The 13327-nt window shown below is 36.8% G+C and overlaps 1 protein-coding gene across 2 annotated transcripts; it reads right to left on the bottom strand.

The window, feature by feature from the left end:
* Window positions 1-637: 637 nt before the first annotated feature.
* Window positions 638-13203, bottom strand: znf653 (zinc finger protein 653). 2 transcript variants are annotated; one of them, XM_056233518.1, is made up of 10 exons: window positions 12877-13203; window positions 12079-12119; window positions 10651-10953; window positions 8050-8564; window positions 4808-4973; window positions 4491-4566; window positions 3261-3393; window positions 2688-2802; window positions 1177-1276; window positions 638-1056 (listed from the first exon to the last, which is right to left on the bottom strand). In XM_056233518.1, the coding sequence occupies exons 1-10, from the start codon at window positions 13152-13154 to the stop codon at window positions 879-881; spliced, it is 1905 nt and encodes a 634-aa protein (XP_056089493.1). In that variant the 5' UTR covers window positions 13155-13203; the 3' UTR covers window positions 638-878. The 2 variants fall into 2 exon arrangements, with proteins under 2 accessions (XP_056089493.1, XP_056089501.1); XM_056233526.1 differs by having other exon boundaries at window positions 3261-3372.
* Window positions 13204-13327: the final 124 nt, after the last annotated feature.

Here is a 13327-nt window from a genome sequence, read left to right as displayed (position 1 = left end):
CATTTACTAATATTTTTTTTAAATACAAAGTTGTATTTGTTAACATTAGTTCATGACCTGTGAACTAACAATGAACAATTCTATTGAACTAACAATAACAAAGATTAATAAATTAGTAAATGTTTAATAAATAATTCTAATGTATTGCTCATTGTTAGCTAATGATTGTAAAGTTTTACCATTCATTTTAGCCAATGTTTATTTCAATATTTATGAACACGTTTTTTAAACTCAAAAGTTCTAAATATATTGTGCATTATTAGGACATGTGAGCAAATGCAATAACGAATGGTAACAAATGAGACCTTACTGTAAAGTGTTACCAAAAAATAAAATGGTTAAAACTGATGTGTTGATGGTTATGTGTGTATGGGGAAACCGCACAACTGTCGAAGACCCATTGTATCTTAATTGATCTGTTAAAATATATGATGATATATAATAACATGACTAGGAATATTTCGGGCCACATACAAGGCTATTTCCTTACAAAAGTTTTTCAAAATGTGGATTGGACAAGACGATGTAAAATAAAGGGTTTTATGAAGCAGTGGTTTTCTGCAAGGTACAGCAGACGGAGGTTAATTATATCACCCTGATTGTATGATTAAGATATGGGATTAACAAAAAACAGATGTAAACGTTAATATGTTTGTTCATGCAGTGTCAGCAGAAGTAGTTCTGTTTTCCTGTGTCCAGCACGGGAAAGAGAAATACACTTTTGACAGATAAGAAAACATTGTTTTGATTCTCTCGATCAATGTCTCTCTGTGTTTTGCCGGTCCATTTGTCCTCTATTCGATTATTAATCAAGCAGGTCCTGATTTTTTAAAATCTTCTGCACATACGAATGAGTTTTCTCTCTCTTTAAGCGTCCTTCAGGTCGACTGTTTGTCTGGATGGCTCTTGAGTTTGTGGAACTTGACGCTGTCGAGTTTCTCGAAGCGTTTGCCACAGTGTTCGCATGTGTAATTGAAGTGGGCTTCAGACGTGTGTTTCCTCATGTGCCAGTTGAGTGACGCTCGCTGTCGACACTGGTACCCACATATCTCGCATCTGTAGGAACAGGTTCAAGAAAAAAACACTTTCCTTGTAAGTAACCACGTCCAGTATGACGTGACACTTATGAAACATGGCAGACGTGCCCATATGAATCAGTTCTTCCTGTGAACTCACTGTAACGGCGTCTCTCCCGTGTGTGTTCGTCTGTGCACCTCTAGATGATTCTTGCGTTTGAACGACTTGCCGCAAGTCTCACAGATAAAGTCTCGTACACCTGCACGAAAGAAGGTAAATATGTTTTTGATTACTGATAAATATCATTAGTTGATAAAAAAAAGCATCTATTTAAAGGGATACTCCACTTTTTTTTGGAAATAGGCTCATTTTACAACTCATTAGCATATTTAAATAGTCTCTGTTATTACACAGGAATGAGAGTATAGTTCCTAGCCATATCAGCCTAGAAAATCGCAACTTTACATTTTCCGTCGGTCTTAGTGCACGATGTTCTACAGAAGAGTCAAGTTTTAAATAGGAAAAATATCGAAACTCTTTGGTCAATTTTTTTTAGAAATGCTAATGGTCTTGTCCACTTCAATGATGTATGCTAAGCTATGCTAAAAGTGGTACCGCCAGAACCGGAGATCGGCTGAATGGATTCAAAAACGGTAAAACTCAACAGTTTAACTCTGGGGGAGTTGTAAAATGAGCCTATTTCCAAAAAAAGTGGATTATCCCTTTAACCTATGTGCTGTGTTGAAAATCCTTTACCTAATTTAGTGCACTGTTCAGGGTAAAAAAATGACCCGCCTTTTAAATTGCTTATAAATCTCTTGTTATGATATCTTATAGCCAAATATTAGATTCAATCTTTTAGTCCACTTGTTTTCTGATCTGACTGATCGTAGGCCTCATTGATCTGAGCTTATGCACCTCAGTGTTTGAGAGAAAAAAAGTTCACTCAAGCTTATTCGCCTAAAAAAGGTGCATAAGCTCAGATCAATAAGACCAATCAGATTTAAAAAGAAATATCAGTTAACTTTGACAGCCATAAAATACTAAAAGGCCATTTACATGTGTAAAAACGGAAAACTTTTTATGTGTTTTGGCCGTTCATTTACACGACAATGGTGTTTTGGGGGCCTGACAACGTTCGCAAACTTTTGAAAACGGGTTTCAAAGTGCACGCTTTTGAAAACGGTAGCATTATTGTCTCCATGTAAAATACAAAAACGTGAATCTGAAAATGCTGATGTCATGCGCATGTGGATCACTATAGTGTTTCTTTACAAAGTCACATCGCCATCTACTGGCCTGGCATGAATAATGCAGCGTTTTTAGTCGTTTTCCCGGATCCATGTGACAATGTTGTCATCTGTACTTGAAAAACGCAAAAAGGAAAGACTTCTCCGTTTTAAGTACATCGTTGTCGTGTAAACATACCCTAAATCTAAATATACTGAAAAACTAAAACTAGAAAGCACTAAAAAAAACCTAAACTTAAACTACAGCAAGAAACTATAAATAACAAATACTTGAAAAGTTTTAATTTGTAAATGCATGTAAATTGAAGAGGACAAACTGCACATAAGAACTTTAGTTATCATCTCATAATAAGATGTGGATAATTATAGAGTTAGTTTCTGGATTAACAGAGTAAAGAGCACCACAAGCACAAATAATACCTGAGTGTATGATCATGTGCCGATGAAGATGGTTAGACAGATAAAACTTCTTCCCGCAGCCTGGGTGAGGACAGACTTTGGTCCGGCCCTTCCTGTGCACCAGGTTCACATGATTCTGTCCAACGTGCATCAGAAAAACATCTTTTGAAATCATGATCCATCTTGCAGCCCCAGTACTTTACAAATGCTGCTCAACCGACATTCAGAAGACAATGTAACTACGTTTTAGAAAACTAGCTGACCCACATTTGTAATTACATTTGCATTTATTATCAATGCGATTAATCTAATGTGCCAAACATTAACCATCTCAATAAATATTTAGCAGAATTATATCCCAGCGTCCACAATATTTAACCCGAACCTGTGCGAAAGGAAAGTGTATTTTATTTCCTGTTGCTAAGGTCCACTGAACAATTAGAGAGTCTCCTTTGTAATGAACAATAAAACAGACAAAGCAGGTTTACATCAATGCATTTCACAGGGTATATCATTTCCAGTGTCTATTTGTATCTGTTTGCGCTGTGGCATCGGGATTCTCATTAGACATGCACTGCACACACATGACCTCACCTGGAAACTGCTAATGGCCACGTACACCTGACTGCAGCCTTCATACGGACAGTGGAACATCTTCAGCATGCCGTCTGCCTCGATTACTGGACCCCTCCGGCTCCTCTTAGACCTGACACACAAACACACACCACTGACATGACATCAAATCACATTTCAAACACTTCATGAACCCGCCTTATTCGTGAAACTGCGATTTGAAAGCATTTGAAAACAATACCATGTTTTGTCACATGATGCATATTTTACCCATAGACATCAACAGTAAATGCTATTTATTTTCACAGTGCTGTTGCTAAAGATACGTTACTTTGTACCATCTTCATATTACATTCCTGCAAAGATGACAGAAAAGTTACTCGCAATTGCTGTCCTGTGGCAAAACATGAGGGCAATTGAGTTTGAGTTAACATAACTTCAGCAGTGCTCGATTCAAACTATTTTATCAAGTGTGCCATTATCCATCTTTTTTCAATTGTGTTTTAGACCAATCATGGAATGGCGATTTAGTTTGACCTGAACGCACCAGTAAGTAGTGAGATATTTTGCTAATAAAATGATTGTGCCAGATGAGTAGTGTGAGAGCTTTATTATGTCTGCTCTCTCGTGTCATCATGTCACTGGGCTTTTATTACATTTTATGCGTACGCAATAACATAAGCATCTTTTCAGTGTGGACTAGAAACTTCACAAATGAAAATAGTGTTTTCAAAGGTGTCCAGGTTAACGTATATGTGGCCTATGAAACACGACGAGCCATAACATTCATGAGGAGTTTTCAGTCCGCTGGTAAATAATAAAGCACACTCCATAAAATATGATAGTTTGATTTTTTTTAATAGTGCAAAAACTAGCCACAACAATGATTATAATGAGTATCGTGGGTGTTCTGAGTGCTTGTTTACTGTCAAAAGAAGCATAATGGCCATGTCTTCTAATAAGCTTTTTCATGCATATATCAATATCTATATTTTTAGGTTAGAGGTGTATTAAAAGGTGTCATGTATGAACCCAACCCAACAATAAAATGCTGAAGACTCCCTTCACACAATTTCTTATTATAAGGAGCTGTTTAAATTCTTGGAAATTAGGCATGTGAACAAAGGCGTAATAATGGTTAAGGCGTGTACAAAATTATGAAATTATGTTTAAAAAGAATTAATACAGGTAATACAGAAATAAGATGTTTTTATGTTTTTAAAATTGCTACTGTGCCAAGACTTGACTAACCTACTGAGAGATTGCTGAAGCTTCTTCGAACAGTGTGTTTCTTCACCAGGATCTAACAACTGCTTCTCACCCAGATCTGAAACCATTAAACATCAACAGATAACATTGCTATTTTAAAGATCAAAATCCTTAAAATAGCTTATATGACTGACACTGGTTAAACTGACACTAAACTCATAAGGAAGTAGTTAAATGTGGTTAAACTGTTTGGAAACACACATTGCTAGAACACAATGATTGTCTTATGAGTCACGTTTAAGAGCTGAAATACAGGACAGTTCAGCGGTGGCCGTTGATAAACACGATTGGACAGAAACCTGAGTCGGTGTTGGGATGTGTTGTTGCTTCTGACTGGCACATCTGATTATACGACATGTCTCCGATCAGAGTACATGTGACCTCCTCGACATCACCGCTGCCCACGTTCAGCTGAATGCCTTCCGACGTCAGAGCCTCGTAACTGGGACCTGTAATTATGATCAGCTACGGGGAGGGAGAAATAGAGTAGAGGTGAAGTCACTCAAAGAGTTCATCAAAGTCTAGGATTTAACCGTGAAAATACTGTTTTGCGGTCGAGTGCCAAAAAGGACAAGAAGTATCATAAACGGTTCATAAAGCTTAAAGTCTTTCCTGAAGTCATGTGATAGCTGTGTGATAAACAGTCCAAATTGAACTTATTACATTTCTGCATATTCAAATTTCAGAGTCATATAGAGGTTTATGGTGTTTTTATCTGTCTTTTAACGGTGCTTCTTGCAGTTTGACAACCCCTGGCCACAATATTATGCCTTTAGCGCATGGAAAAAAGTCCATTGCAAAAATCGTATTGTGGAAAAAAGTCATACGTCAACAATTAAAAAAAAAAACAGTAAAAAAAAACGTCTTGATTGCATGTCAAGTTTTGCAACAACATGCAGTTGAGAAAAAAAAGACATACTTTCTGAGTGAGGTAGTTCTTTCACCGAAAGAACTACCCTATGGACTTTTTCTTTCACCGAAAAAGTGTGGCATTTATTAAGGATATAACAAGTTATATTATGCTATTTTAAAACCCTCTGGTCCTCTTCGGTCAAAAATTACCAAAACCTTTTACGTTTTGAATTATTGATTTTTTTTTGCTTTTTTGGAATGGGATGACACTTGGTGACTTTTGTTGTATTAGCTATGTGAACACACAAAAAAAATCATGGACATGATTCGGATATGTTAAAGGGTCGTAAAAAAAAGCCGCACTTGGCTTCTTCGCTGTCAAAAATAATCGCCATAGGAAATGAATGGGAAATACGAAAAAATATGAAAACTCAGAGAAACTTTTGGTGGTACAAACTACAAATCAGCCACTGTGCAGAAAAAGTGTACAGCAATGAAGGGGTGACACTCTAAAATATCAACAGTGCAAATAAGACATATCTAAATAAAAAAAACGAATAAAATGGAGAAAGCATGTCTTAAAAAAAACAATGTGAATCAAAATGCCTCTATGTCTTTATGCGCGCTACATTACACACATTTATACTTTTTACACTGGATGGCGCTTTTCTCACTTCAATTTTTTTTCAAAATAGGCCTGCCCTCTATTTTAATGTGAAATGTTGCATTTATTAAAAAATAAAAAAATAAAATAGAAACCTTTAAAAATTCTAAATAATAATAATAATAAAAAAATACATACAAATGATTACAAACATTACATTGGTTTTTCTGGGGGAAAAAAAAAGTTACATTTTAAGGCTTCGGTCTCTTTTGACCGGGAAGAAGCCAAGTGTGACCCCTAAACGAAGAGGACCAGATGGTTTTAAAGGTTCCATATTATATTTTGGAGGTTTCCTACAATAGGTTTACATTCATTCCAAGATCAAAAAACACTTTAATTTTCTTATAATATACATTGCAGCATCACCTCTTTTCTCACGGTGTCTGAAATGGTTCAATTAAAGGATTACACATCTCTCTAAACCCGTTCTTTCTAGAAGATACTCTGGTCAGATGGCCCAGTCTGATGTGAATATGAATATATTGATATATGAATATATGAATTAATGTGTCAAGGAGATTGCAGCTGATATTACTTTTGTTTTATCACATTAAAAATTGAAGGTGAAGTTTAGCCTTTTACTCATTTAGTATGTGTAATTTATCCATTACAGAAAAGACACTGGAAAATATTTTTTACATTTTAATCAGAAGGAACTACAAGAACTATTAAAAAAAAGGTATTACTACTTTTATAATTTTAAATAATTAAAAAAACTAGAAATAGACATTCAAATCAATGTATATAAGTATTATATATTATATTTATAATAAGTCATTAAGAAAAATTATTTAAAAAAATCTAGAATAAGAATTCAATAACTGCATTTTCTTCAGCGTTTACATTACATTTACGTTTACATAATTTTAAATTACTTTTCTAGTTGTTTGCGATTAAAGCGTTTTTTTTTTTTTTTTTTTACTTATTTTAAAGCATATTTTGTCTTATTTTAAATAATTTTAAGTCATCTTGTGATCCCCTTGTGCAGTGGTTCTCAACCCTTTTGACTCAAAGGCCCCCCAATATAAAGTATACTTGTGCATCCATATTGTATTATGGATCTGACATATGGGGCTTTGAGCCAGTGGAGTGTATTGAGAATGTCCTTTTGTAAAAGACTCTTATGTATCAGTACGGGTGTGAGCAATGTAGCTGTTTTGGGCGACCTGGGTAGATTTGCATTGTCCACTACCAATATGAAAAGGTGCATCATGTATTGGATAAAATTAGTGTCCATGTCTAATTATCGGTACCCAAGAAAATGTTATAATGTGCTTTTCCAGTTTCCAGAAAACATGGGTTTCCTGCATTCGAGTTTTATTGTGTCTCAATGGTTCCTCTAGTGCCTGGGAGGCTCAAAGTGTAGGTGATATAAGAATATTCACATCTATTCTGAATCAACGATTGAGAGAAAGAGCACAAAATGCATGGTACACATCAGTTCTAGATAATAAGAAGTTGAATATATATTCACAATGCAAGTCAATGGTGGTACGGGAGAGCTACATTGCATCTGTACATAACATACAGTTGGTACGATCTCTGTTATTGTGCAGATGCTCAGGGCACTGTTTAGCCATAGAAACGGGTAGATGGAGTAATATACCAATGACAGAGAGAATCTGTAGTTATTGTAAACTAAATAATATCTCTGTGATTGAAGACTAGAAGCATTTCTCGTATGATTGCTCTTTGTACATGGACCTGCGTAAGAAATATTTGAGTGATCTCACACTTGTTGGTGATGTTTGTGTTGATGTGTCACAGGTTTGTGAGTCGAAACATGCATGGAGACTAGCATTGTATATATATATCATCATGGAATGAAAAAAAGAGCATTTGTCATGCTATTGTGACTTTGGAACTATGGGCCGAGAGGCCATGTATTCCTGAAATAAAAACTAAACTAAACAATATAAAGTATAAAGTCAGAATATTTTAATATATTAATATAAATTGTATTAAGTCATCCTCCGAACATGAATAGTTTGCCCTGCCACTGCCCTAGTGGGTCTCTTGACCTACTTGAGATCCTTCCAGTGTGGAGTGCTGGTCCGGGAGCTCACATTCGCCCATCACCGTCTGCAGATCCTGGCGCTCGAATAGTTCGCTCTGTGCTGAGGCGGCCGTCAACGACGTGATGCTCTCTTCCACACCTTTTCCAGAACCATCATCTCCGTCCTCCCTCTCCCGCCTGTCCGTCAAGGGCGCCGTGACAACCATGCATTCATATCTCTCCTCCGAGCCCCCTCCACCTTTTCCCTCATTTTCTAATGTTCCTGAATGGTCCGCCTGCTCCGTGACAGGGTCCACCTCTCTCGCCGCATCCCGATCCGAGGCTTTTCCATCAGACTCGGCTTCTCGGTTCATGAGCACCTCCATCTCCCACACAGCCTGGTCTCCCAGACAGTGCTCCGCCGGGGCGGGAGGACTGCTGTGGGCCGCAGGGGATCCTGGGAGATCATTGAGGGATGTGCATGTCATCTGATGCTCCATTTGGGATGCATGTTCATCATCGTCTTCCAACTCATTGACTGCATCTGATTAAGATTAAGAAGAGATTCATTGTTCAATGTTAAATCCAATATGACAGAATGGGGGTTTGTGAGTTTATTAAATAATAAATAAACCGGAAAAAGTTCAGTTAAAACATCCTGCGAGTTTCATAGCTTAAGACATCCTCCTCATTATAAACAAAATATTTATTTAATCAAGCTCCAGAAAAAAGCTTGTTTTGATATTGGATGACCTGTGACATCACACATACAAATACATTTACATATGAACAAATGATATCATAGCGTTTTGTCTGTAAATCATGGTTTTCTATGGATAAATTGAACAGGAAGTCAATTATGTGCGCTTGCTTGACTTTATTTATACATTTAGATACTTTCAAACACTCCCAAGTTTACAGCATTTCACCAGTATTCTGATCAAATAAACACCTGAGGATTTGAAATGTTTAAATCTCGAAAGTTTCAACATTTGAAAGTGAATAATTTAAGACAATTATTAATTCTTATGTTTTTAAAGAGATACTACTACTACTACTAATAATAATATTAATAATAAAATAATATATACAATAATATTTAATATACTGTATATATATATATATATATATATATATAAAATAATATTTAACATATATATATACACTCACCTAAAGGATTATTAGGAACACCATACTAATACTGTGTTTGACTCCTTTTCGCCTTCAGAACTGCCTTAATTCTACGTGGCATTGATTCAACAAGGTGCTGAAAGCATTCTTTAGAAATGTTGGCCCATATTGATAGGATAGCATCTTGCAGTTGATGGAGATTTGTGGGATGCACATCCAGGGCACGAAGCTCCCGTTCCACCACATCCCAAAGATGCTCTATTGGGTTGAGATCTGGTGACTGTGGGGGCCATTTTAGTACAGTGAACTCATTGTCATGTTCAAGAAACCAATTTGAAATGATTCGAGCTTTGTGACATGGTGCATTATCCTGCTGGAAGTAGCCATCAGAGGATGGGTACATGGTGGCCATAAAGGGATGGACATGGTCAGAAACAATGCTCAGGTAGGCCGTGGCATTTAAACGATGCCCAATTGGCACTAAGGGGCCTAAAGTGTGCCAAGAAAACATCCCCCACACCATTACACCACCACCACCAGCCTGCACAGTGGTAACAAGGCATGATGGATCCATGTTCTCATTCTGTTTACGCCAAATTCTGACTCTACCATCTGAATGTCTCAACAGAAATCGAGACTCATCAGACCAGGCAACATTTTTCCAGTCTTCAACTGTCCAATTTTGGTGAGCTCTTGCAAATTGTAGCCTCTTTTTCCTATTTGTAGTGGAGATGAGTGGTACCCGGTGGGGTCTTCTGCTGTTGTAGCCCATCCGCCTCAAGGTTGTGCGTGTTGTGGCTTCACAAATGCTTTGCTGCATACCTCGGTTGTAACGAGTGGTTATTTCAGTCAAAGTTGCTCTTCTATCAGCTTGAATCAGTCGGCCCATTCTCCTCTGACCTCTAGCATCAACAAGGCATTTTCGCCCGCAGGACTGCCGCATACTGGATGTTTTTCCCTTTTCACACCATTCTTTGTAAACCCTAGAAATGGTTGTGCGTGAAAATCCCAGTAACTGAGCAGATTGTGAAATACTCAGACCGGCCCGTCTGGCACCAACAATCATGCCACGCTCAAAATTGCTTAAATCACCTTTTTTTCCCATTCTGACATTCAGTTTAGAGTTAAGGAGATTGTCTTGACCAGGACCACACCCCTAAATGCATTGAAGCAACTGCCATGTGATTGGTTGATTAGATAATTGCATTAATGAGAAATTGAACAGGTGTTCCTAATAATCCTTTAGGTGAATGTATATACATAAAAATATAAATAATTTAAAAAAGTAAATAGAATTAAAAAAATATCAAATATTTTATCTGTTAATTTCCATGTGACCATTAACTGTCATCAGCGAACAGTGAACATAAGAATATGTAGCTACATCATTGAAATATGAATCTAAAAATCTCAGGGGGTTCTTCCTTATTTCACATCTAGCTTTGACTGACAAAAAAAGGGTTTGGGCACATACTGAAACCAGTTTTAGATGTCCATACCCTGCAGCTGCCCGTGGTCTTGTAGTCTCCTCCTCTCAGTGTCAGCAGCTTTCTTCTCCGGAGGCCTGTCCTCCTCATCCTTCTCCATCACACTGTCCTCCAGGTCTGACTCAGACTCTCCTCCTGCAGGCCAGGGCAGGCACTGCACAAACGAGTGACCCGCCTCACACTGCCACAGTGCAGATGTAGATAACCCCAGGGTGGGCTCCAGCGCCTGCAGCTCAGGCTCATGCGGGCAGGACTGGCAGTGGCACTGGTACCAGCTCACCACGTCCTGCAGGCTGGTGGCGGACGCCTTCTTCCCTGAGAGGAGAAACAGTCTCCTTACTCGCTCCCAGAGACTAATCAACACTACTTCTCCTTAAAAAATTAATTCATACTTTTATTCAGAAAGGATGCATTCAATTGATCAAAAGTGACAGTAAAGACAGTCAAAAGTTTTTATTTCAAAAAATAACTTTCTATTCATAAAAGATTTCTGAAAAAATGTATCATGATTTCCACAAAAATATTAAGCAGCACACCTCTTCTTAATAAAAATAAATGTTAAGAATAATATATATATATATATATATATATATATTACAATAAGCAGAAATGTTTCTTGAGCATCAAATCATCATATTAGAATGATTTCTGAAGGATCATGTGACACTGAAGACTGGAGTAATGATGCTGAAAATTCAGCTTTACCATCACAGGAATAAATTACATTTACAATATATTCAAACAGAAAACAGCCATTTTAAATTGTAATAATATTTTACAATTTTGACGTATTTTTTATTTATTTAAAATCATACCAAGCCCAAATATTTAAATGGTAGCATACAGTGTCCAAAAGATTGGATAGGAATGTTTTTTTTAAAGACCCTACAAGTTTAATTAAACAATCAAAATATTAGGAACATATTAAATATATTTTTTTAAATATTTTAAATATATGAGGGAAGAACAAAACACTAAACGTGGCTCAAGTATTATTCTGACAAAATTATTTGGCAAACTAAAGCTACAAAAAGGCAAATTACATTTGTAAAAAAGTTTTTTTTTTTAAAGTATAAAAAAAACTTTCATAGTGAAAAAAACAAATCAGTTATTAATATTTTATTGGTTCTCTCTTGTTTTTGCATGTGTTCATAATTTCTTTGTATGATGGTTACAAATTTGGGATGTTTTTGGCATTATTTTCACAATTATTGTCTCCAAGGCTTCAGGCAACAACTACACAATATGCTTACAAAATATTCAACAATTTTTCAATAATAATTTAATAAAGGGTGAAGATTTTCCTAGGTCAGACATCCCTTTTGGCCACTACAGTATATTGCGAGAGGCTTGGGAAACACTACTTTTGAAAAGTAGTTTAGGTTACATGTGTACCTGTCAATAGATTAAACCGATATACTGCATATAAATATTACTCACCTTTCCTGTGACTGCTGCATTGTTCAGGAATGGATTTCCTCCTGTCCATCACAACACATGAGACATGTTTACACCATCCATGTTAAAGAGAAAAGCTACATGAAGGTTCAAGCTAACCAGTGACCACGGCTGTCTCTGGTTCACTTTCATTATATTGAAAACAGCTTCCTTTTTCTACTAAATATCTCTTTTTGTGTTTTACACAAGTCAATCAAACTCATTCATTACAGCAGAAATGAAAGGCAAAGTCAAGCACATTGCATTGTGGAATGCATTCATGTAATGCATATGGAAATATCCTGGTATACTAAATTATAACCATATTCATGTAACGTTACCACTTGTTTGCATTATACTCTAAGATGCTTCAAGACGCTACAATGGTACTATTATAGTACAGATTTCCATGTATAGTATACTATAGTATTATATTGTAGTATACCATGTGTAGTATGGTATTGTATTATACCATGTATAGTATAGTATAGCATTTTTCCAGGAAAACATGTCATTAAATAACATGACACTGCTGGGCCCTTTTAAGTTTAAAGAAATACATGTAAACAAAATAAAATAAATCAGTAAGGTAGAGCCTAATCAATGGCAGATTCAGGTTAACAAAGAACACTTGGAAGATACAGTAGTATCAGACAAGAGTAGTAGTTGTGCACAAGTTAAAGCCCACACATGCATGCATGCATGAATGAATTTATGCTACCTTTACCCAACTTATTGATTTTGAATGTTGCATGATCAAATATGGCTTTTATGGGTCACTTGTCAACTCTGAGTACCCACCTGCCGTATTTCTGCTGGTATTTTTCTCCATATGCCGAATTGAGCAGGATTAAATACTCCGCGAGCCCCGCGTCGCTCAGACTCGTGCGCCGGCGCAGCTCGCTCCACACCTGGTGTGCTTCTCCCAGATAAACGCGCCGCACGTCGTACTTCTTCCGCGATTCCAGCCGCCGCTGCGCCCGGTCCGCGTCCGTCAGCCGGGGGCGACCCCTGCAGCGGCGCAAAATGGCTTTAATTTGCTCTCCGGTGGCTTTCGAGTCGGTGTTTACCGCCGCCATGTTTTGTATCAGCTGTTGAGTTGTTATGTTTTGTCTTAAAGGGAAGTGCTGTGTGTAGCCTTAAAGGAAGTGGATTTTTTTTTTTGTGCATTTTATTTTATTCCGTTTTTTATTTTAGTTAGTTTTTTTTAATTATATTAATATTTTGTAGATGAATCATGCGTGTTATTTAC

The sequence above is a fragment of the Rhinichthys klamathensis genome, unplaced genomic scaffold (assembly GCF_029890125.1).
Source record: "Rhinichthys klamathensis goyatoka isolate OS25496 unplaced genomic scaffold, OSU_Roscu_1.1 h1tg000015l_1, whole genome shotgun sequence".
Lineage (NCBI taxonomy): Eukaryota > Metazoa > Chordata > Actinopteri > Cypriniformes > Leuciscidae > Rhinichthys > Rhinichthys klamathensis.
The sequence above is the reverse complement of the archived record's forward strand: the minus strand, read 5'-3'. Positions and strand labels throughout refer to the sequence as shown.